At 50.9% G+C, this 23,585-nt stretch overlaps 9 protein-coding genes across 9 annotated transcripts; 4 read left to right on the top strand and 5 right to left on the bottom strand.

Moving 5' to 3' along the window:
- The first annotated feature begins 1,090 nt into the window (after window positions 1–1,090).
- Window positions 1,091–2,599, top strand: BO79DRAFT_247649 (zinc-dependent alcohol dehydrogenase). The gene is made up of 3 exons (XM_025685661.1): window positions 1,091–1,753; window positions 1,812–2,268; window positions 2,320–2,599. Exons 1-3 carry the CDS (start codon window positions 1,212–1,214, stop codon window positions 2,425–2,427), a joined length of 1,107 nt encoding a protein of 368 aa, XP_025536035.1. The 5' UTR covers window positions 1,091–1,211; the 3' UTR covers window positions 2,428–2,599.
- Window positions 2,550–5,590, bottom strand: BO79DRAFT_179608 (tRNA (cytosine-C5-)-methyltransferase). Its single transcript, XM_025680045.1, has 4 exons — window positions 5,532–5,590; window positions 5,262–5,431; window positions 3,070–5,181; window positions 2,550–3,012 (listed from the first exon to the last, which is right to left on the bottom strand). Exons 1-4 carry the CDS (start codon window positions 5,550–5,552, stop codon window positions 2,673–2,675), a joined length of 2,643 nt encoding a protein of 880 aa, XP_025536034.1. The 5' UTR covers window positions 5,553–5,590; the 3' UTR covers window positions 2,550–2,672.
- An 86-nt stretch (window positions 5,591–5,676) lies between these two features.
- BO79DRAFT_231656 (MFS general substrate transporter) lies at window positions 5,677–8,036 on the top strand (the record flags this gene model as incomplete). The annotated part of the gene is made up of 7 exons (XM_025684173.1): window positions 5,677–5,703; window positions 5,991–6,066; window positions 6,166–6,499; window positions 6,557–6,627; window positions 6,699–7,590; window positions 7,700–7,868; window positions 7,902–8,036. The coding sequence occupies 7 exons, from the start codon at window positions 5,677–5,679 to the stop codon at window positions 8,034–8,036; spliced, it is 1,704 nt and encodes a 567-aa protein (XP_025536033.1).
- A 1,093-nt stretch (window positions 8,037–9,129) lies between these two features.
- Window positions 9,130–10,009, top strand: BO79DRAFT_48189 (PLAC8 family protein). The gene is made up of 3 exons (XM_025689317.1): window positions 9,130–9,381; window positions 9,466–9,563; window positions 9,634–10,009. Exons 1-3 carry the CDS (start codon window positions 9,321–9,323, stop codon window positions 9,880–9,882), a joined length of 408 nt encoding a protein of 135 aa, XP_025536032.1. The 5' UTR covers window positions 9,130–9,320; the 3' UTR covers window positions 9,883–10,009.
- A 44-nt stretch (window positions 10,010–10,053) lies between these two features.
- BO79DRAFT_239983 (bifunctional SDR family oxidoreductase/M16 family metallopeptidase) lies at window positions 10,054–13,429 on the bottom strand. The gene is made up of 6 exons (XM_025684975.1): window positions 12,399–13,429; window positions 11,790–11,920; window positions 11,611–11,736; window positions 11,478–11,555; window positions 10,719–11,413; window positions 10,054–10,664 (listed from the first exon to the last, which is right to left on the bottom strand). The coding sequence occupies exons 1-6, from the start codon at window positions 13,360–13,362 to the stop codon at window positions 10,274–10,276; spliced, it is 2,385 nt and encodes a 794-aa protein (XP_025536031.1). The 5' UTR covers window positions 13,363–13,429; the 3' UTR covers window positions 10,054–10,273.
- Window positions 13,430–13,829: 400 nt separating this feature from the next.
- Window positions 13,830–15,587, bottom strand: BO79DRAFT_201327 (rRNA 2'-O-methyltransferase fibrillarin family protein). Its single transcript, XM_025681564.1, has 3 exons — window positions 15,237–15,587; window positions 14,849–14,997; window positions 13,830–14,780 (listed from the first exon to the last, which is right to left on the bottom strand). The coding sequence occupies exons 1-3, from the start codon at window positions 15,316–15,318 to the stop codon at window positions 14,070–14,072; spliced, it is 942 nt and encodes a 313-aa protein (XP_025536030.1). The 5' UTR covers window positions 15,319–15,587; the 3' UTR covers window positions 13,830–14,069.
- A 348-nt stretch (window positions 15,588–15,935) lies between these two features.
- BO79DRAFT_210936 (uncharacterized protein) lies at window positions 15,936–17,003 on the bottom strand. Its single transcript, XM_025682917.1, has 2 exons — window positions 16,521–17,003; window positions 15,936–16,440 (listed from the first exon to the last, which is right to left on the bottom strand). The coding sequence occupies exons 1-2, from the start codon at window positions 16,785–16,787 to the stop codon at window positions 15,946–15,948; spliced, it is 762 nt and encodes a 253-aa protein (XP_025536029.1). The 5' UTR covers window positions 16,788–17,003; the 3' UTR covers window positions 15,936–15,945.
- A 3,593-nt stretch (window positions 17,004–20,596) lies between these two features.
- BO79DRAFT_156387 (uncharacterized protein) lies at window positions 20,597–21,837 on the top strand (the record flags this gene model as incomplete). Its single annotated transcript, XM_025678818.1, has 5 exons — window positions 20,597–20,699; window positions 20,752–20,900; window positions 20,943–21,160; window positions 21,219–21,633; window positions 21,688–21,837. The coding sequence occupies 5 exons, from the start codon at window positions 20,597–20,599 to the stop codon at window positions 21,835–21,837; spliced, it is 1,035 nt and encodes a 344-aa protein (XP_025536028.1).
- A 669-nt stretch (window positions 21,838–22,506) lies between these two features.
- Window positions 22,507–23,544, bottom strand: BO79DRAFT_231650 (uncharacterized protein; the record flags this gene model as incomplete). Its single annotated transcript, XM_025684172.1, has 6 exons — window positions 22,507–22,816; window positions 22,883–22,948; window positions 23,008–23,190; window positions 23,246–23,311; window positions 23,371–23,436; window positions 23,492–23,544. The coding sequence occupies 6 exons, from the start codon at window positions 23,542–23,544 to the stop codon at window positions 22,507–22,509; spliced, it is 744 nt and encodes a 247-aa protein (XP_025536027.1).
- Window positions 23,545–23,585: the final 41 nt, after the last annotated feature.

Here is a 23,585-nt window from a genome sequence, read left to right as displayed (position 1 = left end):
CCCTCTTTCAAGAATCCAATTAGGGGAAAGAGACTGATGCTAAGACGCTAACCCGCATCACGGATGTTACTATACCCCGCACTTACGCTGTGAATAGATGGCTAGTATTGCCTCTCCATAAAGCAATTGGACAATAAATGAGGGGCTTGATAAGACCAAATCCCTAGACCCGAATCAACGGGCTTTGTAAAAAGCAAGTTGAATCATATGATGGTCGCTGCGGAAGACTAATTCTTAGTGTGCAGTGCATGATTAGCATAGTATACCTCGGGAAGGGGAATCATGAAGGATGGCTAGAGTTTATTCTTCTGGCTTGTTACACATATGCGCCTTTAGAGTTCTTTCCTACATGACATCCCTTCTCCTATACATGAACATCTCGCACTGCAAGCAACCCTCTTAGGACAACAACAACTAAGGACACTCCCATAAATGGAGGGCGATAAGGTTCACAGCAAACACAGAACGACCAATAAAATAAACCACCACAGGAGGGGAATCTGCAATAGTCGATCTATATGACATGGTACTATGATGCAGATCTGCAAGGGTCAAGATAAAGAGCACATAACTTAGACTAGTTATGAACAGGCTGGCGGGGTTGTGTAACACAGTAAATGACGGAAACAGCAATTGAATGATCACACTCTCAGTCCTCAAGACTGCTCTTATCATATACCAGAGATCAATCTAACGAATAGGGGCATCTCACTCCTCATCTCGCTTCTCTAGTACTATAGTTACCTTGAATAACAGATCCTACCGCTGCATAATTGTGCATCGGTCCACCACCACATAGCTGAAACACCTACAAGCGTAGTACTACGCAGCTAGAACTAGATGCAGCAGCAAGTATCACAGATGAATTAGCACGTAGGAAACATAGTTTCAGCTCATGAAGGATGGACAAGGAATGAACCATCCATCACGTGTAGCGTGCGGGGAGAGAAGGAGGGGGTTGCAGGGACAAGTAAAAAGAGGAGCTGTGAAGTAAGTAGTTACAAAGAGATCCATTTTAAAGCCAAGGTAGCCCCTCCTCCCCATCTATCTCTCTACTCTTTATTTCTTCTCCTGATCAAAGGCGTTGCCCCTTACGTCTACCACCTGTCTTTTGTGTCACATCTGTACAACAACATCCCACCCATCATACCCACCTGGTATATACCTTTCAATCAGAAAATTCCGGATATACCCTCAACTAAATAAACACAATGACCATCACCGAACCCACCACCTCCCTCCCCACGCACCAACGCGCCGCCATTCGGCAAGGCACCGGCCCGACCTCCACAACCACTATCTCAACCATCCCCGTCGAGAGACCCGGCCCAGGCCAAATCCTCGTGAAAATCACCTGGACGGGACTCTGCGGCTCCGACAAGGGCCTCCTGCATGACGAATGGGCCGGGTTCGGGGTAAGTATGAGGCCCGAGGCCAAGGGGATTGCCGGCCACGAGGGGGTCGGAAGAGTAGTTGCCATAGGCGAGGGGATGGAGAAGCGATGGAAGATCGGTGACCGAGCAGGGATTAAATGGATTGCGAGTGTGTGTGGGGAGTGTGAGTTCTGTTTGACGGGGACGGATGAAGTGAATTGCATCAATCAGAAGAACAGTGGGTTTACGATGCCGGGGACGTTTCAGGAATATTGTCTTGCCGATGGACGGTATGCGTCTAGGATTCCGGATGGGGTGAGTGATGAAGAGGCTGGGCCGATGATGTGTGGGGGGTTGACGGTTTATGTGGCTTGTAAGAGGTTAGCATTTCTACCCTTCCTCTTGGGTGAGGGCTTGGTCTGATGAATGATGTTCCAGGTCGAATGTCAAGGCTGGACAGTGGATTGTCCTCCCTGGTGCTGGGGGTGGGCTCGGTCACTTGGCTATTCAGTTTGCGCGGGCCATGGGCATGAGGATCATTGCTGTTGATAGTGGGGAGGAGAAGCGCGAGCTGTGCCAGCGGCTTGGGGCGGAGGTGTTCATCGATTTCCAGCAGACGCCTGATGTGGCGGCAGAGGTCATGAAGGTCACCAAGTATGGTGCTCATGGCATTATTGTGACGGCGGCCACAAAGGCTGTTTATGCGGCGGCACCGGGGTATCTGCGGCCGAATGGTACTATGGTGGCTATTGGGTTGCCCAATGATCCTACGATCTTGGCTGGTGCACCGCCGCTGATGATAGCACTCAAGAAACTGAACATCGTGGGATCCATAACTGGCACTTTGCAAGACACCCAGGAGGCGCTGGAGTTTACTGCGAGAGGCATTGTTCATGTGAGTTCTGCTGTGGTCTATATTGGAGTACATTGTGCTGACTGTGGATAGCCCGTCTTGACCAAGGGTAAATTGGAGGACTTGGACTCATGGGTCGATAAGATGGCCAAGGGCCAGCTGGCTGGTCGTACTGTCCTTCAAGTGAGCAGTGATAACTGAGTCCAGCGTCCAGCATCAAGGTATCGGTTGCCTGGAACACTTGATCCACGAATTTTTTGGTTGGTTTGTGTACTGCAGAACAAAGCAAGAAACCTGGTCATTCCTGTTTCATGTGAGCTCTCGAACTTAGGGTCCATTGCTCCCCTAAAATCATCAAATAAATTGTATATGCCAAAATAATATTCCAAAACAGCCAATGCTTTTCATTCAGATAACTGCTCGTATATGCAAACAAACACCTAAAATTATACAGTCGTGTTAAAGCGGTCCTCCTCGTCACCAGCCTTCGAATACGTCTCGCGCGTGTCCATCTGTTCCTGCTCATCCTCGCCCAGCTGCAGGTTCTCACGCTTGATCACCTCTTCCTCCGTCTCGACAGGAGCTGTGACCGGGGTCTCATCTCCGTTGACGGCCTCAGTGGCAGGAGTAATCGGCGTCGACGACTGGGCCGCTCGCTTTTGTGTGGTATTCACCAGGGGAGTGTCATCGTTGAACAGACGCTGAAGCATGGCGCGACGGTCCTCCTTGGGAAGCATGAGGTTGACGGAGTGCAGGGACCGCCAAAGAGGCAGGGTCATCCGCTCGCTAGTACTCGTTAGTCTGTCTGCAGCACTTTATAATATTCTGAAGCATGTCACTTACTGGAAAGTCTCGTCGGCATCCGGCTTGATGTGCAGGATACTGCAGCCCATGGGGATGTCTCTGACCCGCTCGCCGATCTCTCCAAGCTCCGTCCAGCTATCACCGTCGACCTTGGGGAACATCTCCACGAGAAGTCTGTGCAGAGTCTCCTTCTTGGTCAGGGTGACGGCTCTAGCAGGGCCCAACCAGGGGTTGAGAATCCTCAGTCCGTCAGTCTGAATGCGCCAGCGGCAGACCTCAGGACGCTGCACATCTTGGCGCACGAACATCTTGACACCACAGTGCACGAACTTCATGCCTTGCTTCTCGTTCGCGGTCAAGATGTCACGGGCCAGAGAGCTGGTGTAGTAGATGGTGCGAGCGGGGATTGCCTCCGCATTGCGCACCATGAAGCGGTCCCGAGGGAAACGCTCAGAGATCTCGTAAAACTTGTAGATCGGGTCGAGCTCTTCCTGGTTGGGATCCAGATACTTGAAGGGCTCCTCAATAGGCTGGCCGTTCTTGCGCTTCTGAGGGGCAGCTTGCGGCTGGGCCTCTGCGGGGGCGGGCTTCGCGGACTCAGCAGGAGCAGGAGTCGCATCAGAGGTCTCGACAGTATCGGACTCGACCACGGGCGCAGGGGCATGAACAGGGCGGTCACCCAAGACAACTTCGGAGCCGTCCTCGAGTTTCGTCCTCTTCGCCGGAAGCTCGTCTTCCAGGCTGTCTGCATCCCTCTTGGCGGGGGAGATCTGGTCAGTAGCAGAGTAGGGGATCTGGTGGGTAGCCTGCGCAACGGATGCGTTCTTTTCGGCTTCCTTCTCAGCCTCCTGGTCAGGAGCAACCAAGTCGTCCAGCGCGCTGATCTTTTCCAGAGGCTGGCCGTCTCCATTCTTCTGCTTGAAGTCGAGCTCTTCCGTCAGGGCAGCAATGGAAGCCTTGGGGATGACCTTGGAGGAATCCTCAGGCTTGGCACGGATTTCAGACACCTTCTCCAAAACGGTAATGAAGAAACCGCCAGTGTCTTGCATGTGGGGGTAGATACGGATACACCTGTCGAGGGGCAGATCCTCCGTAGGGGGGAACATGCCCTCAGCAACCCGGCCAAGGCCACTGATACCCTCGCGCTCCTTGCGCTCTTCGACCTCCTTCCAGCTGTTGTACATGCGACCCTCACGGTCCATGACCTTCCATGTCTTCAAGCCAGAGGCTCTCTTCAGTCCTGGAAGCTCATTGCTGCAGTCGAGAATGCGGACATTGACCGAGCCGCAGCGCTCCAAAGCGCTAGCAATGACGGCTTCGTTCTCGATGGGGTTCATACTGCAAGTGGAGTAGACCACACGGCCACCGACCTTCAACATCTGCAGAGCGCGGACAAGGATCCGGACCTGAGTGGCGTACAATCCCAGAGCGTTGTTGTAGTTCCAGTCCTTCCAGACACCCCAGTTCTTTCTCGCCGTTCCGTCACCGGTGCAAGGCACATCAGCCAGGATGCGGTCAAACTTGAGGTATTTGTTCTTGACGGGCTTTCCTTCGGGAGCGGGCTCCGGAGGCAACTTGATCGAGGGGAACATCGTGGCGTCGTGGTTCGTCACGATCAAGTTGGGCGAGCTCAGTCGCTTCATCTGGTGGATCAACATGTGGGCGCGCTTGTAGTCGGCGTCGTTGGCGATGAGCAAGCCGGTGGTTCGGCCATCGTCACCCAGACCTTCCGGTCCCATAGGTTCGGCGGAAGCGGTACCCTCAGCCACCTTCGCGGTCACTTGTTGCATAGATTCCTCCTCGCCGGCGTGGATCATCTCCATGAGCTGTGCGGACTTGCTACCAGGGGCAGCACACATATCCAGAACGGTCATGCCAGGCTTGACGTCAAGCAGAAGAGGGGGGATCATGCTGACTACCTCCTGTCTGCTGATGTTGCCGACCTCGGTCTCGGCGACGAGGAATTTCTGGAACGAAGCGAAGGGGGCGAAGCGCCGAACGACCTGCTTGGGGGTGGTCATGGACCAGGCGAGTTGGTCGGGGTACCAGGGAACGGGACGGGGAGGCTCGACATCTTTGCCCTCGTATTTGATCGAAGTGATTTCGGGGATGTAGAAGTTCTTGAGCTTTTCCTGGACGGCTAGCGCATGGCTTGAAGCGAATGTCAGTTGCATTGACTCGAACGATATCGCAGGAGCTGCTATAGTCCAGCGCAAGGATAAATAACGTACCCACGAGACCCGGTGAAGCGGAAGCTGTTAGGCAGATCCCTCCTGATGGCCTCCCAGAAAGCCTCCCTCTCCTCCTCGGGGATAAATCCCTGCTCGTTGTAGTAGCTTTCGAACTTGGCGTTTTCCCTGGCGACTTGCTGCCAGTTTTGACGTTCGCGACCGCCGCCGCCCTGCCGAGATAATGAAGTTAGTCCCCACCCACGATGGAAAGCAAATGCAAAATTGACGAGGTAATTATAATCTCCCGGACATGCAGATTGTCTTACATACCTTCTTTCCACGCTTACCCATGATGATCAAGATTAATTGCGATGCGAAAGAACCAGACGAGCTTCCGCAATTTCTCCGCTGCAGAAATCAATCCATCGCCAATCGCGCCTCCAATCCGCCCGCCATTATGTAAGCCCGTCCCGCCATGGAACATCCTCGGGCCGGTACACTAGTGAACCGGATGTAGTTAGCCTTTATTCACATGAATTCACCAGTTGATGATCGCTCTTAAAACCAGAGACCGGACCAGACACCAAGGTTGTCTTCAGGGAATGACCAGCTGCATAGATTGGACGCCAATGTGCACAGGAAATGATGAACTCCGAATATATACATATCTACGATCCCTCCCAGGGTTAGGTTATAACCACCGAACTGGACGGAATCTGTAGCTGGAGCAGTGTCTGTGTAGTACCCTAGGAGCACAGCAGGATAGAACCAATTTCAAGCGCCACTTAGGCCAACCAGGCTCACTTCGTTAAGCTCCGAAGATCCTTGGCCTTATCAAATGCTGTCGGCCAGATAATGAGTGCAGGTAGCCCTTGCATTGATTGGCGTCAATATTTCCTATGCCAGCAAAGCAATCACCGCCTCTGATGCGGGCGTGCCTCTTAAGCGGTCATTGTCCGGAGAGCTCAAATCCGTGGGACTCAATGTCATCTAAATGTGCAATTATATCGGGGAAAGAAAATGGATACAGAGTTATCGGTCTACTCAACATTTTCCGAGGAAACCACCGAGCAAGAAGATGACAGTATATACTACCCGGAAGGAGGTCTCCAGGCATGGCTGGTGGTCTTCGGCGCATGGTGCGCTATGGTCCCAGCCTTGGGCTTGATGAACACTGCGGGAACACTCCATATCTGGACCAGCACCCATCAGCTCAGAGACTACCCCGAGTCAAGCTATGGCTGGATTTATGGTGCATATGGATTCTTCCTTTACTTTGCCGGAGCCCAAAGTGGTGCGTTTTTCAGCGTCAAGCTTTGAGTATGACGGACTGATCACCTTATTGACTGTTATAGGGCCAATCTTGGATACATGGGGCCCAACCTACATCATTCTTCCAGGGTCCATCGGCATGGTAGTATCGCTGGTATGCTTCAGTGTTAGTAAAGGTAAGCTTTCAGAGAGAATAGCAGCAGCATCGCAACTGACTATGTGTAGAATACTATCAGATCTTTCTGTCTTTCAGTGTCTTGGGAGGAATATCGGCTAGTGCTCTGTTTACTCCGGCTGTTGCAGCAATCGGCCATTGGTTCAACGTCCGTCGAGCATTTGTCACTGGACTTGCTTGCACAGCTGGTGGACTCGGAGGTGTGATCTTCCCTGCGATCATTTACTTCAATGCGCCAAAGATTGGATTCGGCTGGTCGATCCGAATCATCGCCCTCTTGAGTCTGGTTCTTTGTGCTATCGCGTGTCTTCTGATCAGGACCCGGCTACCCCTCGGTAAAGAAACCGGGGGCAGTGCGCTAGCAGATTTCAAGGCATTGAAAGATCCCAAGTACGCCGTCACCACAGCCGCGATATTTCTTGCTGACTTTGCCGTGTTCGTACCAAACACATACCTTTCTTCATATGCAGTCCACGTCGGGTTGAGCAACACAGTTTCATACTTACTGCTTGTCTTCCTGAACATCGGACTGATCCCTGGCCGTCTGTTACCGGGCCTAGCTGCTGATCGCTTAGGGAGGTTCAACATGATGGTTGTTACGTCCCTCGTATGCTCAATATTGACCCTTGCATTGTGGTACAAGTCTGGAAGTAGCTTGGGTGCAATTGTCTGTTATGCCGTACTGTTTGGCTTTTGGAGCGGAGCTGCCATGAGTCTGTCCCCGGTCTGTATCTCACAGATCTGTGCAACCGAGGACTACGGAGCGCGGACGGGCACAACGTATACCATCGCCAGTCTCGGCGTACTCACGGGGATTCCGATCGCCGGCGCAATCATCCAGCGCGATCATGGGCAGTACGGCGGGCTCATCATCTTCGCGGGTGTGCTGTATCTCGCGGCAGCAGCAGTGTTTGCCGTAGCTCGGGGGATTTGCAGGGGTTGGTCGTTGAAGACCCGGTTCTGACCAGGGCTCTTCGCTCGGAGAAGAGCTTAGCCAGTCTCAGCCATCCCGGGCCTGCCCCGTGCGTGGCTTAGCAGGGCTGAGTTGAAGCACCACTGCAATAAGCAGCGTGGTATACATGAGAACAGATAGTGCGGAGTTCAAGCAACAGCCTGTCTTGCCGTTATTTGCTTTTGTTGACAGGTGGAAGGTTCCGTATAACCGAAGCAAAATCATCCTTCTGGGTGACAGTGTGTCCAAGGAGCAGACCAGCCCGTTAGTTCCCTAACTAGTGCCTAGCATCCCTGTCGAGCTCAGCTCCGCGAACTCAGCGGTCTGGCTGTTGAGCCTCCATAACAGTGTCAATAGCAGTCACAATCCGCCAAAGAATTGCTCTGGCCTGATCAGCCGCACAATCAAACTACCTAGTCCGTCGTTAGTGTTTTAGACCAAGGAATGGGAGCACCAATACCTACTAGTCACCATCATCCCAGCCCAGCAAGTAGAAGCCGCAGCTGAACATAATTTAACTAACGGAATTGGCCAAGCAATGCACCCTATGCCATTGAGGCAGTGGCTGATAATGAAACCATTTCGACCCGAAAAACACGGGCTCTAGAAAAGCTTAGATTGCATTGTTAGTGTCGTGTTGTGTATTGTTGCTAAGTTTGTTCACATGGATAGACGGACCCTATCTATCTAGGCACACTAGGCAGAACCGACGCCCAAAAACCGCGGTCAATCAGTCAACCCGCGAGCGAGCCCTGATCGCGATCCACGCCCGTGTTTTCCCTCCCGCGATGCCCCTAAACACGATCTCGTTACCTAAACATCCACCCTTTAACCTTCATGTCTCAACCTTCAATACGAACTGCCATCTCTTCTTTCGGAATTAATCACCGCGCATCCTCATATAATACTCTTGTCCACCTTAAGACCAAGAAACCAAGAAAACCTAAAACAACCCCCCACCCCTTCACCATTCTGACTGTTGCAAGCCCTCGCTTACGCCCTGACAACAACCCTGACTGTCACCCATGTTTGAGGTTCCTGTTGGCCCCCAAACCGAAGGGCCGAAACCAGCTATCTAGATAGGTAGAGATAAACAGCCACTACTAAACTCGTCGAAGCTAATTCCTTGGCCCGATCCTATTCATCTACCCAAATCAGCAGCAGCCAGCGAACGGCCCCTTAGATTCCTGCCCTTACTTTCCCTATACTAGTCTAAGGCGGATGGATAGCGATCAACGGCTGTCTGTTTTTGGTTTCCTTGAACGCCAACCAACACTAATGCAAGGCTGTGTTCGTGTGTGGAGTCTGTCCTGGGGCTGATTTTCGTTTTGTCTCTTTGTTTGATGTGTGACTTTCATTTTTTTTTTCTCGAGTCACTGTCAGTGCCGTGCGATTTGCATCGCCCCCATGCAAGATCGGGCGTAATTGTAACCAGAGACAGAAGTTAGTTTAGTTATAGGGGGGGAATGGTGGGTTGGACAAGAGTTATAAGACCCGAGGAGGTATGCTTTTGCTGACTGGGGGTCAGTATCACTTTCTTTTATTTTCTACTATTTTAAACATACTCGATTCCTTTGATTCTATACATACATTCGTTCAATTATTTCTTTCTCTTTCCGATCCACAACACTTTGAGATACCCATATAAATACATCTCGCTCACCACACAATATACCCAATTACCTCAATCACCACATCCAAAAATAAGTAATAAATCAAAATGAGCGAAGGTCAAGAATGGTCCTCCGGTTTCTGGGACTGCTGCTCCCCCTGCGGCACCTGTACGTCTTTCCTCTCCCTCCTCCCACATCAACAACCAACCCCTAATCCCCAAAAATAACCAAGCTAAACAATACAATGAACAGGCTTCCTCGGCTGCTGCTGTCCCTGCTGCCTGCACGGCCGCACCAGCTCTCGTCTCGAAGACCCCACCCTGAAAGATGATAGCATGATGAACGGTGGTGTACGTACCCATCCCACCAAACCTATCCCTCCTCCCATACAACCAATCTAATACTGACAATGCAATTCAGTGCTGCCTCTACTTCCTCCTCGGCTACTGCGGCTTCCACTTCATCCCACTGATGATGAAGCGTGGCCAAATCCGAGAGAAATTCGGCCTAGAAGGGTCCGGATGCGGGGATTGTATGCGGGCGTGTTGCTGCCCGTGCTGCACGCTCATGCAGCATGAGAAGGAGTTGGAGAGTCGGGCGGCGTTGTTGGAGGGCGGTGCTGGTGCGCAGCAGGGGTATAAGGCTCCTGGGGGCATGCAGTATGCTTAAATCTCAACTTAGGAATAATTTTTGGGTGATTTTGTGTTTGTGTCGTCGAAGGCATTGGGATTTTGGATCATAGTTTTTTTTGTTCCGTGATCGGTGTTTGTTGGTGTTTCGCTGTTTGATTATATTTCTCTTGGGGTGAAAATACACGAGCGGTGAACTGATAAACTGACTGGTGTTGTTCTTCTACGGTGTAACGGTGCAAAACTGAAACTAAACAAATACATTTTGATATAGCGACAGTTGTGTACTGTACATGACACGCTCCTTCGGGCACGACCACCGCTTCTATCTATTAGAAAATCACCAAAACAAGAAAACACGGGCCATAAATATTCTTCTGCTTCTTCTCTCACTCGCACTCTCTCAATCCACATTCATGAGCTCTCCCTTTTTACAGAGAGTTGCGGCTCATGTCCGCACGGATACGGTTGTAGTCGAGGACGGCCTCGATGCTGCCGACAGCGCTCATGGCAATGTCCTGATCCCACAGCTTGCGGGAGGCGAAGTCCATGACATCCTTCTCGGTGATCTGGCTGATCGTGCGCTCGATGTCCTCGGGGCTGAGGCGGCGGCCGGTGGTGATGATCTGGCGACCAATGTCTTCGGCAACGGCGGTGGTGCCGTCGAGGGAGAGGAGGATGGAGGCCTTCAGCTGAGCCTTGGCGCGCTCAACCTCAGCGGAGGTGACGTTGTAGCTCAGGCGAGACCATTCACGGAGGGTGAAGTGGATGAGGTCCTCGAGGCGGGTGACGTTCTCGGAGGTCAGGTAGATACCCCACAGACTGTATACCAATTGATTAGCGAAAATCTTTGAAAACAAACAGCATATAACCTACCCAGTGTCGCTGTAGCTGGTGGAGAAACTCATGAAGCTGTTGGCAAGGCCGTGGTACTCAACGAAAGAGCTGAGCTTGCTGCCAAGGTAGGAGGAGTTACCCATGGCACGGTCCCAGTTACCGACGATGGCCTGGGTGACGAGAGCGGTGAAGTAGTCATCGTCCTTCCAGCTGACACCCTCGACGGCAAGGGCAATGTGGGCAGTGGGGAGGGTGTCGTCACGGATTCTGACCTCGGAACCGATGAACTCGGGGATACGCTTCTGCTCGGCGGTGAGGGCCAGGGCAGCAGAGGTCGGGGGCTTGCTGGGGAGGCCACCGAAGTGCTCCTCAGCGAGTCTCACGAGCTGCTCGTGGGGGATACCACCGGCACCAACGAGGACCATGCGGTCAGCAGTGTAGTTGGTCTTGATGTAGTCGACCAGGTTGTCACGGGAGATGGTCTGGATGTTCTGCTTGGGGCCGAGGATGGTGCGACCGAGGGGCTGGTTCTGGAAAGCAGTGGCGTGAAGGTGGTCGAAAACAACCTCCTCGAGCTGCTTGTCGACCTCCTCCTGCTCACGGAGGATGACGTCGCGCTCACGCTCGATGGCAGTGGGCTCCAGCTTGGAGTTCTGAAGGATATCGGCGAGGATGTCGACGGCCTTGGGGACATCGTTGTTGAAGGACTTGGCGTAGTAGACGGTGTTCTCGCGCTGTATTCATGCGGCGTTAGTTGCGATCCAAGGGAATTGATTCTTCCATGTTTCCGGGCCGTACCGATGTGTAGGCGTTCAGGTGAGCGCCCATGTTCTCGATCTCGAGCTCCAATTGGTGCTGGGAACGCTTGTTGGTGCCCTAGTTGATGTCAGCAATCGCATTTCCAGGCCACCAATTTGCAAGTTTTATATACCTTGAAAGCAAGGTGCTCCAGGAAGTGCGCGGTTCCGTTGGTCTTGTCAGTCTCTGCCCGGCTACCGGCATCGATCCACACGCCAACAGTGGAGGTCTGAGCCCATGGAGAGTACTCAGTAGCGATCTGAGGCAAGTCAGTGAGTTCCTTGAGCCATTGAGATAACCCATTCGGCGTACCGTGAAACCGTTGGAGAGAGTGGTGGACTGGGTGGTGGAAGGCAAGGTGACCGGGGAAGCGAAGCCACGCTTGACGGGCTGGATGGCCTTCAGGGCGGCCTTGCTCCGGAGAGCCTGGTTAAGGTTGAACGCTAGGCGCCGAGAAGCCATTGTGTGAAGATGGAGGTGGGTTGGGGGAAAGGAGGGAGGAATGAGGAAGGGTGCAACAAGACGGTCAGGTCAGCCCTGGAGATGCGAGGTTGAAGTTCGGGAGTCAAATTGTTCGCCCATCCGCCAGCCAATCACATGACCCGCTTTTCCAAACCACCGCATTCGCTCCGACTGTTCCCTAGCTTCTTTTGCTTAGACAGTTGTTGCTACTAGCACGGTCTGGAGACCGCCATTCAAAAATGTACAACATCAGTTAAATCCAAACAGGGTCTATACTCATCAAATGATATCAACAATCAAATACCAATCTCCTACTTTGATCCTCCTCACCATAATTACTACATATCACATGACTCCAGTATACCCAAAGCAGTTAACCTCCATACAATGAGTCCCAATAGCATATGAATCAATCACTTCCATTACTACCATCATCACCACTGAATACAACCTACTCACTCCCCAAACTCTTCGCATACATCTCCACATTCTCCCTCATCGACACATCCCCCACAAACCCCAATTCTAACGCCCTCTTCGTATCAAAATTGGGTGTCCACGTCTGCACAATCCGATCAATATCCGCATCATACCTCTCCTCCACCAACCCTCTCCTCTCCTTCCCCCCAATACTCTCCAACGCCTCCAACATCTCCGCAATACTAACCTTCAACCCAGGCAAGTTGACCGATCTCGAATCCCCAAACTTCTCCGCCGGTATCTCCCTCGCCTTAACCAAATTCCTCACCACCGTCGCCGGCGAACAAATCCACATCTCCGTCTCCTTAGCAACGGGCAGCACCGCAGGCCGACCATTAAACGGCTCCCGAATAATATCACTCGCGAAGCTACTCGCCGCCTGTGTCGGCTTTCCCGCTCTCACAGTAATAGTGGGGAGACGGACGGCACGACCATCCAGGAACCCGCGACGGGAGTAATCATTCAGCAGCGTCTCGATGATGAGTTTCTGAGATCCGTACGACGAGGACGGCACGGCGGGGAAGTTGCTCTCGTTGATGATGTATCCTGGTGGTGCAAGCCCATATACTGCTAGACTGGAGGTGAAGACGACTTTGACGCCGGGAGTGACGGTGCGGAGGCGGTCGAGGATGTAGCGGGTTGCGTCGAGGTTGACGCGCATGCCTAGTTCGAAGTTCGCTTCGGATCCGCTGGACATGATACCGTGGAGGAGGTATATGGTGTCGTAGCGGTTGGTGGAGGTGATGAGGCTGTCGACTACGCTTGGGTTCGTCAGGTCTGCTTCGATGCATTGTGCGCGGGAGGCATCTTGGGCTGCGCTCTTGGGGACCGTAGGAAGAACGACATCTGTAAGTGTTACTGTCGATGATGGGAGAGTGGTGAGAAGGGCTGCGGCGAGTTCTTGTCCAACGTAGCCGCTGGCTCCGGTGATGAGTATGGACATGTTGTAGTCGTAGCTGTACTTGTAACTGTAAATCGATAGGTGTGTTGGGAGTTGCCAGATATGTGGATTGCTGCAGATTGGCTTTTGGGGTAAGTGATAGTGATGTCGTATTATATGACTTCTTATATAGTAAAGGCAGTCAGCCTACTGCGGGGTTGAGCGGAGACTTCAGAAAAGCTACTGCGAATGCAGTCATTCAATTGCCTCATCTCCAATCCAAAGTCCCTCACTCATCTTGAAATCGCTCAAAATGAAGCCCCTCATTAGTCCAGCATCATGGATCCACGCAGCAAGTCCGATTAGTGGAATTTATTGAGGCATTTCGGTCTGTTCTCCGCTAAACGGTCCGAGTGCCGAGATGTGGGCAGAAAGCGGATGGCCGGGGGAAGTCCGAGATGGGATCAACGTACGATGGGCTATGGGTATTGTCTAGCAACACTACACGTTGTATTACACAAAAGAATGGTGAATCATTGACCAGCTTAATTAGCAGCTAAACTCTTGAACGACCAGAAACCGTAAACCTCGAAATTTTCTGACTCAAGAAGTACATCTAAGAAACCTGGACATGAGGACACACAAGGAAAAAATTCGAGAAAAATTGCAACAGATCACGGAACACTCGACGCCGTAAAAAGGGGAAGCATAATTATGACATGAGAGAGACAAAAGAGCAAAAACCACCGGATTCTTTTTGTTTCTTAAATTCATGCAGAGCGCTTGTAGATACCAGACACTATACAGTGGTCACGTTCGAAAGGCTCCAGGGTCAGCTGTTCCCTGGGCTTGATCCTCTCCTCTCTCATCTTCTGGACTTCACGAGCGAACACAACCTCGGGCTTGGCGGTACTGTCGATACAGTTGGCCTTGACGGAGACAATGACACCACCGCCCTCCTTGAGGAACATGTGGGCGTTCAGGCCGACAATACGGGCCTGGTCGGGCTGGGCAACATCGGCAAAGATGACATCGACCATGGGGACGAGCATGCGGTAGCGGAGAGGGTGTCTGGCGTCCTCGACAATGGGGATAACGTTGGTGCGGTGGGTAGCCATGCCGATCAAGTCACGACCGGAACGGTGGGAGAACTCAACGGCGTAGACGTTACCAGTAGGTCCGACGATATCGGCAACGTGACTGACGGAGGTACCACTGGCGGAACCGAGATACAGGACCTTGGAGCCAGGGCGCATGTAGATGTCATCCAGACCACCCAGGATACCGGCAGCCAACTTGGAACGGAAGGGGTTCCAGACACGGTATTCGGTCTTGGTAACAGTGCCATCCTCCTCAGCGGGGGACTCGACAGAAATGCGCTTCTCACCGTAGACGGCCTCTCCGGGAGTAAGGTTCTTGGTGACGAGCAAATCTTCCTTGCCACCACGGGCGACGAAGACACCAGCGTGACGGTGGGGTTCCTATGCGAATTCCTGTTAGATTCCATCCAATTTCCTTCTTCTCGATTGGATAATCAGGGAACACCTACAATGATGACCTTAGCACCACCCTTAGCACCCTTAGCACCGCCGCGACCACCGCCGCGAGGACCACCACGGCCACGGGGGGCACCACGACCACCGCGGGGAGCACCACGGCCACCACCGCCACGGCCACGACCACCGGCACCAAGACCGCCTATAGAACGTGAAAAGATTAGCGACACGTTCTTTTTTCCCTTAAAGGGAGAACCGCAGATCCGGCACGCGATTCGAGTCGACCATCTGAAAACCTGATATGCTCTTGGAAAAGATAAAACTTTTCCATCGCAACATGCAAGATCAAACTGATTCGACGACAGCAATGCGAACAGATCACATAGACCCGCATGCCTTCCACGTTTCTCCCAAGATGAAATCAATCGATGGTGAACAAACCTCTACCACCACGGCCACCACCACCTCCACGAGGAGCACCACGGCCACCGCCACGTCCACCACGAGGGCCACCGAATGCCATTGTGATATATGTGATTTAAATCGGAAAAATGTCGATAAAGACGTTAAGTCAAAATGCTGTCAGTCCAGAAAAGTTATCGGACTGATGCTTCGATTCTTCGGTTGCGGTATAACCGGAGAATAGGAAAAAGAAAAATTGGCAAGGAAGGCCCGTTCGGGAGAAGGAAAATCCGAAATTGTCGAGTCTCGAGGACCTTGAAGAGAAGCTTTTGCAGAAAAAATGCACCCGCACTGGCGTTCAGTGTTCGGTCGAGGCCGTGCTGTTCGTCGTTGTTGCGGTCGAGATTTTTCAGACGGAGCCTTGGATTCTTTCGAAATTCAGTCGGCACTAGGCCCCGTTGGGTGCTAGCGCGGCTTGCTGCTGTGGGCACTGAGAACACGTGACTGCGCTGGATAGCGAGGTCACCTGACGCTGGCCAGCCCTGCCAATCGGAAGGCGCATCGCTCTTCTCTGACAACTCGGCGCTTAAGACTGACCCTCAACAGTTGCAGAATGACAGCTACGCTACCTAATGGGCCAGGATTACGCGCTACTGATTACTTTAACATGATGTATAGTGTACCTGTCATGAAACATTCCTTCAGTTCTGTCTATTTACAGTGCAACTGCTCTGTACCCCACCCTCCATCATGCCCCATAGAAATAATAGTTGGCCGCATACTGCACAGTAAACACCGACTGCATTCCCTGACAGGTCTTCGGGGCTGAACCGGCAACCGTGTCTACTCGATAGACCGCTTCATACTCACCGACGGTACCGTTGATAGTGGTCAGGTACAGCCATTGGACAGCCCCATTGCTACCCTGAATAGCACTCGACGGAGCATCAATCGAGTCTTGTTTCTTCGTGATCGCAATCCCATATTGCCGAGACGCCAGAGTATCCAGGTTAAAAACTGGTGTGGTCGTATCTCTAAAGAAATGATGACCCAAGAGTTCAAGGTTTGCCGGCGGGAGAGGTTCCTCCTCGTTACTGGGCAACTGTTCCTTGTACACTATACCCGGGAGTAACGACAACATGTCTGGGTAATTGGCCGCAATGCAGGTTGCATTGTAAAGACGCGCCACTGCACCTATGGCTTGGGGTGTTGAGCTCGAGGTCGAAGTGGCACAGGTGTAGTTCTAAGGAGAGGGCTTGTCAGTTTGAACGGTTCTCCCCCTGCATTGTTTGTGTGACAGTAGGCGGGTCAGTTTCTGCTTACCTGGGTGCCACGGCCCACAGCCACATAAATTGGGCTCATCCCGGTTGGTGAGGGCAGGCTGGATGCGTATGACGGGAGGGAGATCTTGGATGTGTCGCATGAGTTGACGCTCTTGATGAGCTCTTCTCCCGTGCTCTCGATGTACTTGCTCACTTTTCCGAGGTAGGTGGCTAAGTCTGACGAGTAGTCGTATACGTCGTTTAGGAGAGTTGGTGCTGCCATGGAGCCTGCTGTCAGGCAGCCCAGGAGAAAGAGGCTTGCACGCATTCCGGATGCTTCGTACAAACGTGATGTCCTATTTCGAAGAGATTGGCAGGATCAAAATAGCATACACTGTATGCAAGGATAGAATGAAGTTTAAGGATGGAGAAGTCGAGAGGAGGGAGGTTCTAACGCTGACGGGTATCTCCGAAGATGAATAGCAATCGTGAAGAGTTGAAGGAGAGGAAAGGAAGAGATGAGCTCTCTTCCCTGAGATGAACTAACTATTGGATGGCTGGGAACCTGAAGAAAAGAAGAGAAGGATGCATCCAGCTGGACGAAGGGCTATATAAGAATTATTTCGAACAGACCGACAGCCACAAGAAGGCTTGCATGTGCAATCAAACGCAGTACCACACCGGCCTCTTGAAACCCATCATGTTGTATCTATAAACAGCCTCGACTCACAGCAAGCCTGAAGGCGCCCACAGCACGCACAAGCAATGCGAATCTCCCATTGGTGCAAGAATGGGCGCCAGGCCTGAATCCTTCACGCCTCCAAAAGTGCCGAAAGTAACGGTATACGAGGGTGGGCCACGCGAAACACGGTCGTCTATCCTGGCGACTATTTCTGCAGAAGATAAAGTCGTTGGCGCGCCATGATTGGTATATCGAACGATCGAAGCCTTTTCGACTAACCCTGTCTAGTGACAAGGTTTCATTGGCGCCGACTGTTTAAAAAATGTCCGATCGCCTTTCACCGGCTATTAATAGAGCAGCCCTAATATCTCACCGTGAGGGGTCGGCGCTTAGCTTACTAGAAGCTTGCCAATGCCGGTTAGCCTGCAGATTCCCGTCCACACTCCCCCATGAACAACTTGACGACTACTAGTCTATCTATCCCACCCCCCAGGGTGTGCGTATCCACCGTATGATTTGGCAAATCGGCGATCGCTGTAGGGGCTGGTTATTTTTGGAAGATCCTATCACAATAGGAATTATCTGGGCTTATTATAAGAGAGGCCTGTGCTCGATGCTTAGCTACGCTTCTAGTGTAGGGCAACGGCTGTTATCTTGACCTTGACCATTGTTGAAGTTGAACTTGGGTTTATTATTGCCAATGCTAAACAGATGTGTGATGTAATGCGCGTGGTCAGTGTTGTTTCGGAATCGAAGCAGGTACTCTTCAGAATTGAAGTACTAGACAACCTCGTGGAGATACCATCCGCCACCCCCATACAGCACATGCCAGACGCAGGATGGCCCATCCCCATTTTGAGATAGTGGTTTCAATCCTGCCGACAGGGATTGTAGATTAAGCGGAGATAGTGGTTTCAATCCTGCCGACAGGGATTGTAGATTAAGCGGCATAAAAATAGGAACGGTAGACTCTATACCGGCTAAGTAAGGTTACTAGCCGCAATCTCGAAGCATCTCACGTCACAAGATCTCTATTCTGAGTCTCATGGAAGCTACTGCCGATCCTAATTCCCTCTCAACAACCAATTATGACATCAGGGCGTACAGAGATAACCAAGCTTCTGAGAAAGCACACTGATACTCGTTCTTGTAAGCTCCACCGGAAGGCCAACCCCACAGCTTGTTGATGCCTGGAGATCCCCTTTCCATCAAAAGCAATTCTGCCCTACCACAGATGAGTTGTCCTGACCAGAAGTTCCTCTAGGCACCTACTAACCCGTAAATCAGAACAGAGTCTGTGCTAATAGTACGTCTATTCCCGCAACGGCCGTCTTTGGCCCGAATGCAACCCTCTTATCATGTATAGGACGGGCTCTCAGACATCATCAGCGGCACATTCCGCTTTTCTTGAGTAGCTTCTCCAAATAGCGGAGTCAGTCTCACTTCTGCAGCCATTGCACGACTAGTTCTGACTTCCGGTGTGATACCCTCAAGCCTGCAGCACAGTTGTCACCGTCTCCGCGACGGATCATCAGCTCCTCGGGTCATTCGAACAATCCCCGAAACCGTGAATGTCCTCGCTTCCCTGCTAACCCCCACGTATCATGCGCTATTTCTCGGAGATGACTCCTTTTGTGACTTCGCGTGCATACATAGTGTGGTTTTCTGGATCCATGGCTCGGAGAGCTTTCGGTCTTCGGCCTTGCCGTCTACGTGAAGAGGACCTTGGCTATCATGCGTTATTTTTTGCATTTTGTGGAGTATCAGCTCCGTCTGTCCGTGTCTGATTAGGGATTGATGTATCTACGTTACTATTTATGTAGTTTAATGATGTCACCAATGTCTACGAAGTGGAAGATGTCGATGCTTACTCGGATAGAGCGGGTAAAAGGCTTTTGAAGGTGGTATTGGCAGTGGTACATGTGTTCTGATGAGATAGAGAGACATGCGAGTAGATGAAACCTTGTGTCCATTGCAAAGAACACGGTAGCCCACTAATCCGCCACTTCCAGACACACCCATGCGTAGAGAAAGACACATTAGTGATTCGGTAATATTATCCTTTTGTAGGAGCTAAGAAAAGAATTGGAACCGGACTCCATGCGGATACGACGGAAGCTCTCAATGTTTGCCCCTTTCCTTCACTCTCGACTGAGTAGTTGATCCGCTCGAGGTCTATGGGTGGAAGGTCCCACGCGGTTTGCTGAACCACCGGGGCTATTCTGTGCTCTTCAGGAAGTTGATAATCTGAAGGAAAGCCCACGATTCATTGGGATTGTCTTTTGCATTTTTGTTATGACTTTTCTGTTTCCGTGTCCGTGTAAACTGCTTGTTCAAATCCCTGAACTTGGCAGTTGTCTAGGACTTAACCGGTGTCATTCTTCCAGTCATCACTGGTGGTAAGTCCAAATACTCCCGCATGTTGTCCGGGGATCTCGGACAACATATGGTCGTATGAGCCAATTGGCAGCTTCTTAGCACTTTTCCAATCCTATTCAAAGCTCCTCTAACTGGCATCTAGTTTTTGTAATGAATAGAGCATTCATCCCGAAGAATGGTGGCACTTTGCTAAATAAAATTCCATCAACGGAGCGCATAAAAAGACAATTCCTTTGCAAGATACCTTCTTCGAATTGCAATCACAAGGTGATTCTCGAATCATAAAGCCGTCGTGATATTAATTAGACGGCTACTACACAACTGGTGGGCGTCCCTTCAATGGACTGCTCCCAAATCCATTGTACCTGTGAATCAACATTATTATTTGATGTTTCAGCTTGTTAGAAAAGCTGTAGCATATCAGGTGAAGCTCAGCCAGGTACATATGAACAATCTGCACATCCCAACACGGCCCATGTGCCGTGATTGTGATAATCAATGTTCAATCACAGTAACAGAACGACCAACGTCTCCAACGGCATATCAATCCTACTAGCAAATGGCCCCTTTCAACAGCAATCAGACTATAAAGTATTGCCAGGTGTATACCAAAAGTGTCATCAAAATTTCCGCTTCCCTGAAATATATGGTTATCCAGAACAGCTCATAGGAACTTTGAAAGGCTTATGTGTATACGCATAGAGCTTGATGTCGGAACTTTTTCGTAGGAAATAGCGGTTATCGGTTCGGTTGCTGCACACTCTGGCATCATTTGTCTCGTTAGATCTCAGTTGTTTCTTTTAACAAGGAACATGAGAATTGTTAGGCCATCCGAGAACCAAAACTCGATTTGGCAGGTTAGGGTTAAAGGGTGATGCCTTCCTTTTAGGTGTCCTGCTGAGATAATAACCATTCCTCAACACTTCCTTGATCCCTCCACAGTCCCTGCTATCGTTTATCACGAATATGACCTTCTTTTCTATTATCTTCATAGCTTATTATTACTGACTCTTTCGTCATCTATCCAGAACGTCATTGTCTCCTCAACGGACGGTCCAAGCCCAAATCTGCTCGAGATGGCAGGCGAATGGTTTCGACGAACCCCTGCCCGGGAGAACATTGAGGCAAATGATTGCGAGGAAGCAGGACAAGTTCACACCGAAGATGAGAGCATTGGGGGTGAGTCACCCGATATCTCCCATGTGAAGCAGCAGGCTGAAGCCATATCAAGCATCTAGAACGGATTTTTGTGAAAGCGACGAGTCATTGCCATTATCTGAGTCCAGTCCTGAGCTAAGAAGACGATACCGCATCCTCACGGACTTGATCAACAGACTTATAGAAGCTAGACCCAGGATTGTCTTTCGGGCACACTACATAGTGCCTGGGTTCGAAAACGCCCTTCCGCTCTTAGACAGCAAGGCGCCTGATTCCAATCACGTCTATGGTCTCATACACTTTTTGAAACATGGCGAACCTGCTTGGACTTCTGATGGCTTTGAACATGAAATGAGCAAGGTAATATCTGCATGTTATCGCTGTGGTAAGGAGGGGCGAAGTAAAGGTTCATGGGTTATGGACTATGTCCGACCGCTCTTAGACTTGGCCATTGATGATCTGCCATTGGATTCGTGGAGCGTGTAAGCCACCGTGCACAAGTCACAGCAAGAATTTGGAAGCTGATAGAATTCGTTGCAGGCAAGCAGAGCCTGTGAGGGACAAGTATCTGCCTGCTCATAGTGCGAGAGGCATGTTCAATCATAAAGTTGACTTAGTCGTTGGTCTACCGAAAGAGCCTTGGAATGAAAGTTATACGCTCGCCGGGATAGATATCCCCGATCGAGATCTGAGTCACATCGAGCATCCGCACACAGGGAAAAGACTACTTGGCCTCGGCGTCAAAGTCAAAGGGTTTGACGGTACTCGTGATGAAGCTCGCGTACAATTGGGAGTATGGATGGCTGGTCTAATGTCTTGGGCTCATGATTCTTATCGACATGTCTGTCCAGATATTCCCCCTCCACCTGTTATCGGATGCACAGTGGTGGGATCTGTTTGGAGATTCTACATAATATATGCGATGGGTTGTTCTTCTGGGAAGTTAAAAGATGTGGTACGCTAATTCATGCTTATCGCTTTGTATTAATTTTTGAACTAACATCTGCAGTATATCTCGGGTCCCATTCCTGAGCTTGAGGGGGATGCCACAAGCCGAAAACGCATGCTTGAACTTGTCATCACCCTGAACCGTGTTATGCAGTATATTCGCTGGAATTATGCGCCGCAAATGTTTGGTCGCCTTGTCTTGAACGTCTGACGAGCCGAGTCTCACGCTGGTTCCATTTTCTTTCCCTCCATAGCAGAACTGGGCAATGGTCACGTTGACCAGTGTCTGAATGTCTCTTCTAGCTAGTTAGTTTACATCGTGTCACTGACCAAGAATCTGAACGGTTGCTTTCCTCTCTAGATGTTGGGAGCAAGACTGACTGTCTTTAGAAGAGATTGATCGATCGGGGGTGGCCTAATCCATATCAACACCACCTTACTTAAACTACTTATAGAGCGTTCCATCCTCCCAGGAAACATTGAGGCATTGCATCATTATCCTCCTAATCATTTTGATCTTCACCTCAACACTATTCTTGCGTACCTTAGCGCTCCGGCGCTAGCTTCCGCATTTGGTAGTACTTTGCGAGGTGCATAACCAGAGGATTTTATGGTCTGTTAGTCAGCTTGCTTTATTGGCATATCTAATCATTGCGATGTATAGTATGTTGCAGTCTACCTAATTTCTTGTTACAAGAGAAGTATTTGGTAATTGGGTAGTTCTACATTCTATCTGGGTTCTATCGTGATGTGGTATGACATGATGGATAGCCGGTAGAGCTAGTATAAATGGAAAGACCATTGTGTCATTGCCGCATAATATGTATCCCCCTAGTCTACATACATATATTGGAGTGTTCCGATATACAATTGGCTAGTCTCACGCAATAGACGTCGAAGCCGAAGCCATCTTATGAAGCGGAAAGTTCCTAGGGTCACTGTCCTTGTTGTAAGTATGGGCGGCTTTCCACCGGCGACGTAGGAGCGTAAATACAATCAAGGAGATAATTGCAATCCCGGCGACGGCAGAGCCGACACTAATGCCTGCGATGGCGCCTTTACTGAGTCCGGAGCTGCCGGAACTACTGCTGGTGGATGTCGCAGCTGAGGTGGAACTGCTGGTAGTTGTGCTGGATGCGCAGATAGATCCGCGCCATTGGTGGAAGGTGCCATCTTGGCCGGCACAGTCTCTGGGTTTTGTAAGACTTGGCTGGTAATGGTGTAGGGGAGGTGAGGGGAGGGGAGGGGGTACAGACGAGAAGATGCAGTCTTGGGTTTGGGTGGCGAAGGAATCTGAGTCACAATAACATGCTGTGTTGTTGCTGGGTGTTGGGGTTAGCTTTTGTGGGTTGCGAAGGTGTAGGAAGATGTGGGTACGTACTAGTTGCTAGACGAGCAAACACCACCGACAGTGTCGGCGGCAGTAGACTGGCAGTCTAGGATGCAGCTACTCAGGGTTATGGTTGAAGTTGAGGCAGCTGCAGTTGCGGTGGTTGTAGCAGAAGATCCTCCGCACTGTGAGCCACGATAGGTGTGGAAAGATCCGATATCATCCGAGCAGCTCCTTTTCTCTGGGTTAGCATCTGTAAACGGTCACACTAAGAGTGATTTGTTCATACTTTTCTAGGCACGATTGAACATCAATTGGGAAGTCACCGTTATTGCAGTAGCAGCTGGTCTGATTGCTGTGTGTTGATCATGAGATGCTTGCTCGAAGAAGCGGACGTAATTGTATTCGACTCACTAGTTGCTGGTGCTGCAGTCGCTTGCTGCAGCCTCGGCTTGGCAGTTGAGGATGCACTCACTCAAGCTTAGCGCTGTCAGTATAGGCACAGCGTTAACTGTGGCAGCCAGATGATACTCACCCATTGACCGCCGAGATAGCTCCGAGGAGTAGCAGAGTGATAGTTAACTTCATTGGGGAAAACAGTGTGGTCTATTTCGGAGGTATTTCTTGAA

The sequence above is a fragment of the Aspergillus costaricaensis genome (assembly GCF_003184835.1).
Source record: "Aspergillus costaricaensis CBS 115574 unplaced genomic scaffold BO79scaffold_33, whole genome shotgun sequence".
In the NCBI taxonomy this organism is placed as follows: Eukaryota; Fungi; Ascomycota; class Eurotiomycetes; order Eurotiales; family Aspergillaceae; genus Aspergillus; species Aspergillus costaricensis.
The sequence above is the reverse complement of the archived record's forward strand: the minus strand, read 5'-3'. Positions and strand labels throughout refer to the sequence as shown.

Coding starts and splice junctions, on each gene's coding strand:
- BO79DRAFT_239983 (XM_025684975.1), bottom strand. CDS start 13,362: ATGTCCATACTCATCACCGGAGCCAGCGGCTACGTTGGACAAGAACTC. Junction 11,414..11,477: donor ACCTGAACGCCTACACATCG/GTACGGCCCGGA, acceptor GCATGAATACAG/CGCGAGAACACCGTCTACTA. Junction 10,665..10,718: donor ACCAGCTACAGCGACACTGG/GTAGGTTATATG, acceptor ATTGGTATACAG/TCTGTGGGGTATCTACCTGA.
- BO79DRAFT_48189 (XM_025689317.1), top strand. CDS start 9,321: ATGAGCGAAGGTCAAGAATGGTCCTCCGGTTTCTGGGACTGCTGCTCC. Junction 9,382..9,465: donor CTGCTCCCCCTGCGGCACCT/GTACGTCTTTCC, acceptor TACAATGAACAG/GCTTCCTCGGCTGCTGCTGT. Junction 9,564..9,633: donor ATAGCATGATGAACGGTGGT/GTACGTACCCAT, acceptor AATGCAATTCAG/TGCTGCCTCTACTTCCTCCT.
- BO79DRAFT_201327 (XM_025681564.1), bottom strand. CDS start 15,318: ATGGCATTCGGTGGCCCTCGTGGTGGACGTGGCGGTGGCCGTGGTGCT. Junction 14,998..15,236: donor TGGTGGCCGTGGTGGTAGAG/GTTTGTTCACCA, acceptor CACGTTCTATAG/GCGGTCTTGGTGCCGGTGGT. Junction 14,781..14,848: donor GTGGTGCTAAGGTCATCATT/GTAGGTGTTCCC, acceptor GAATTCGCATAG/GAACCCCACCGTCACGCTGG.
- BO79DRAFT_210936 (XM_025682917.1), bottom strand. CDS start 16,787: ATGCGTGCAAGCCTCTTTCTCCTGGGCTGCCTGACAGCAGGCTCCATG. Junction 16,441..16,520: donor CTGTGGGCCGTGGCACCCAG/GTAAGCAGAAAC, acceptor CCCTCTCCTTAG/AACTACACCTGTGCCACTTC.
- BO79DRAFT_179608 (XM_025680045.1), bottom strand. CDS start 5,552: ATGGGTAAGCGTGGAAAGAAG. Junction 5,182..5,261: donor CGCTTCACCGGGTCTCGTGG/GTACGTTATTTA, acceptor ATTCGCTTCAAG/CCATGCGCTAGCCGTCCAGG. Junction 3,013..3,069: donor GATGCCGACGAGACTTTCCA/GTAAGTGACATG, acceptor AACGAGTACTAG/CGAGCGGATGACCCTGCCTC.
- BO79DRAFT_247649 (XM_025685661.1), top strand. CDS start 1,212: ATGACCATCACCGAACCCACCACCTCCCTCCCCACGCACCAACGCGCC. Junction 1,754..1,811: donor GTTTATGTGGCTTGTAAGAG/GTTAGCATTTCT, acceptor ATGATGTTCCAG/GTCGAATGTCAAGGCTGGAC. Junction 2,269..2,319: donor CTGCGAGAGGCATTGTTCAT/GTGAGTTCTGCT, acceptor GACTGTGGATAG/CCCGTCTTGACCAAGGGTAA.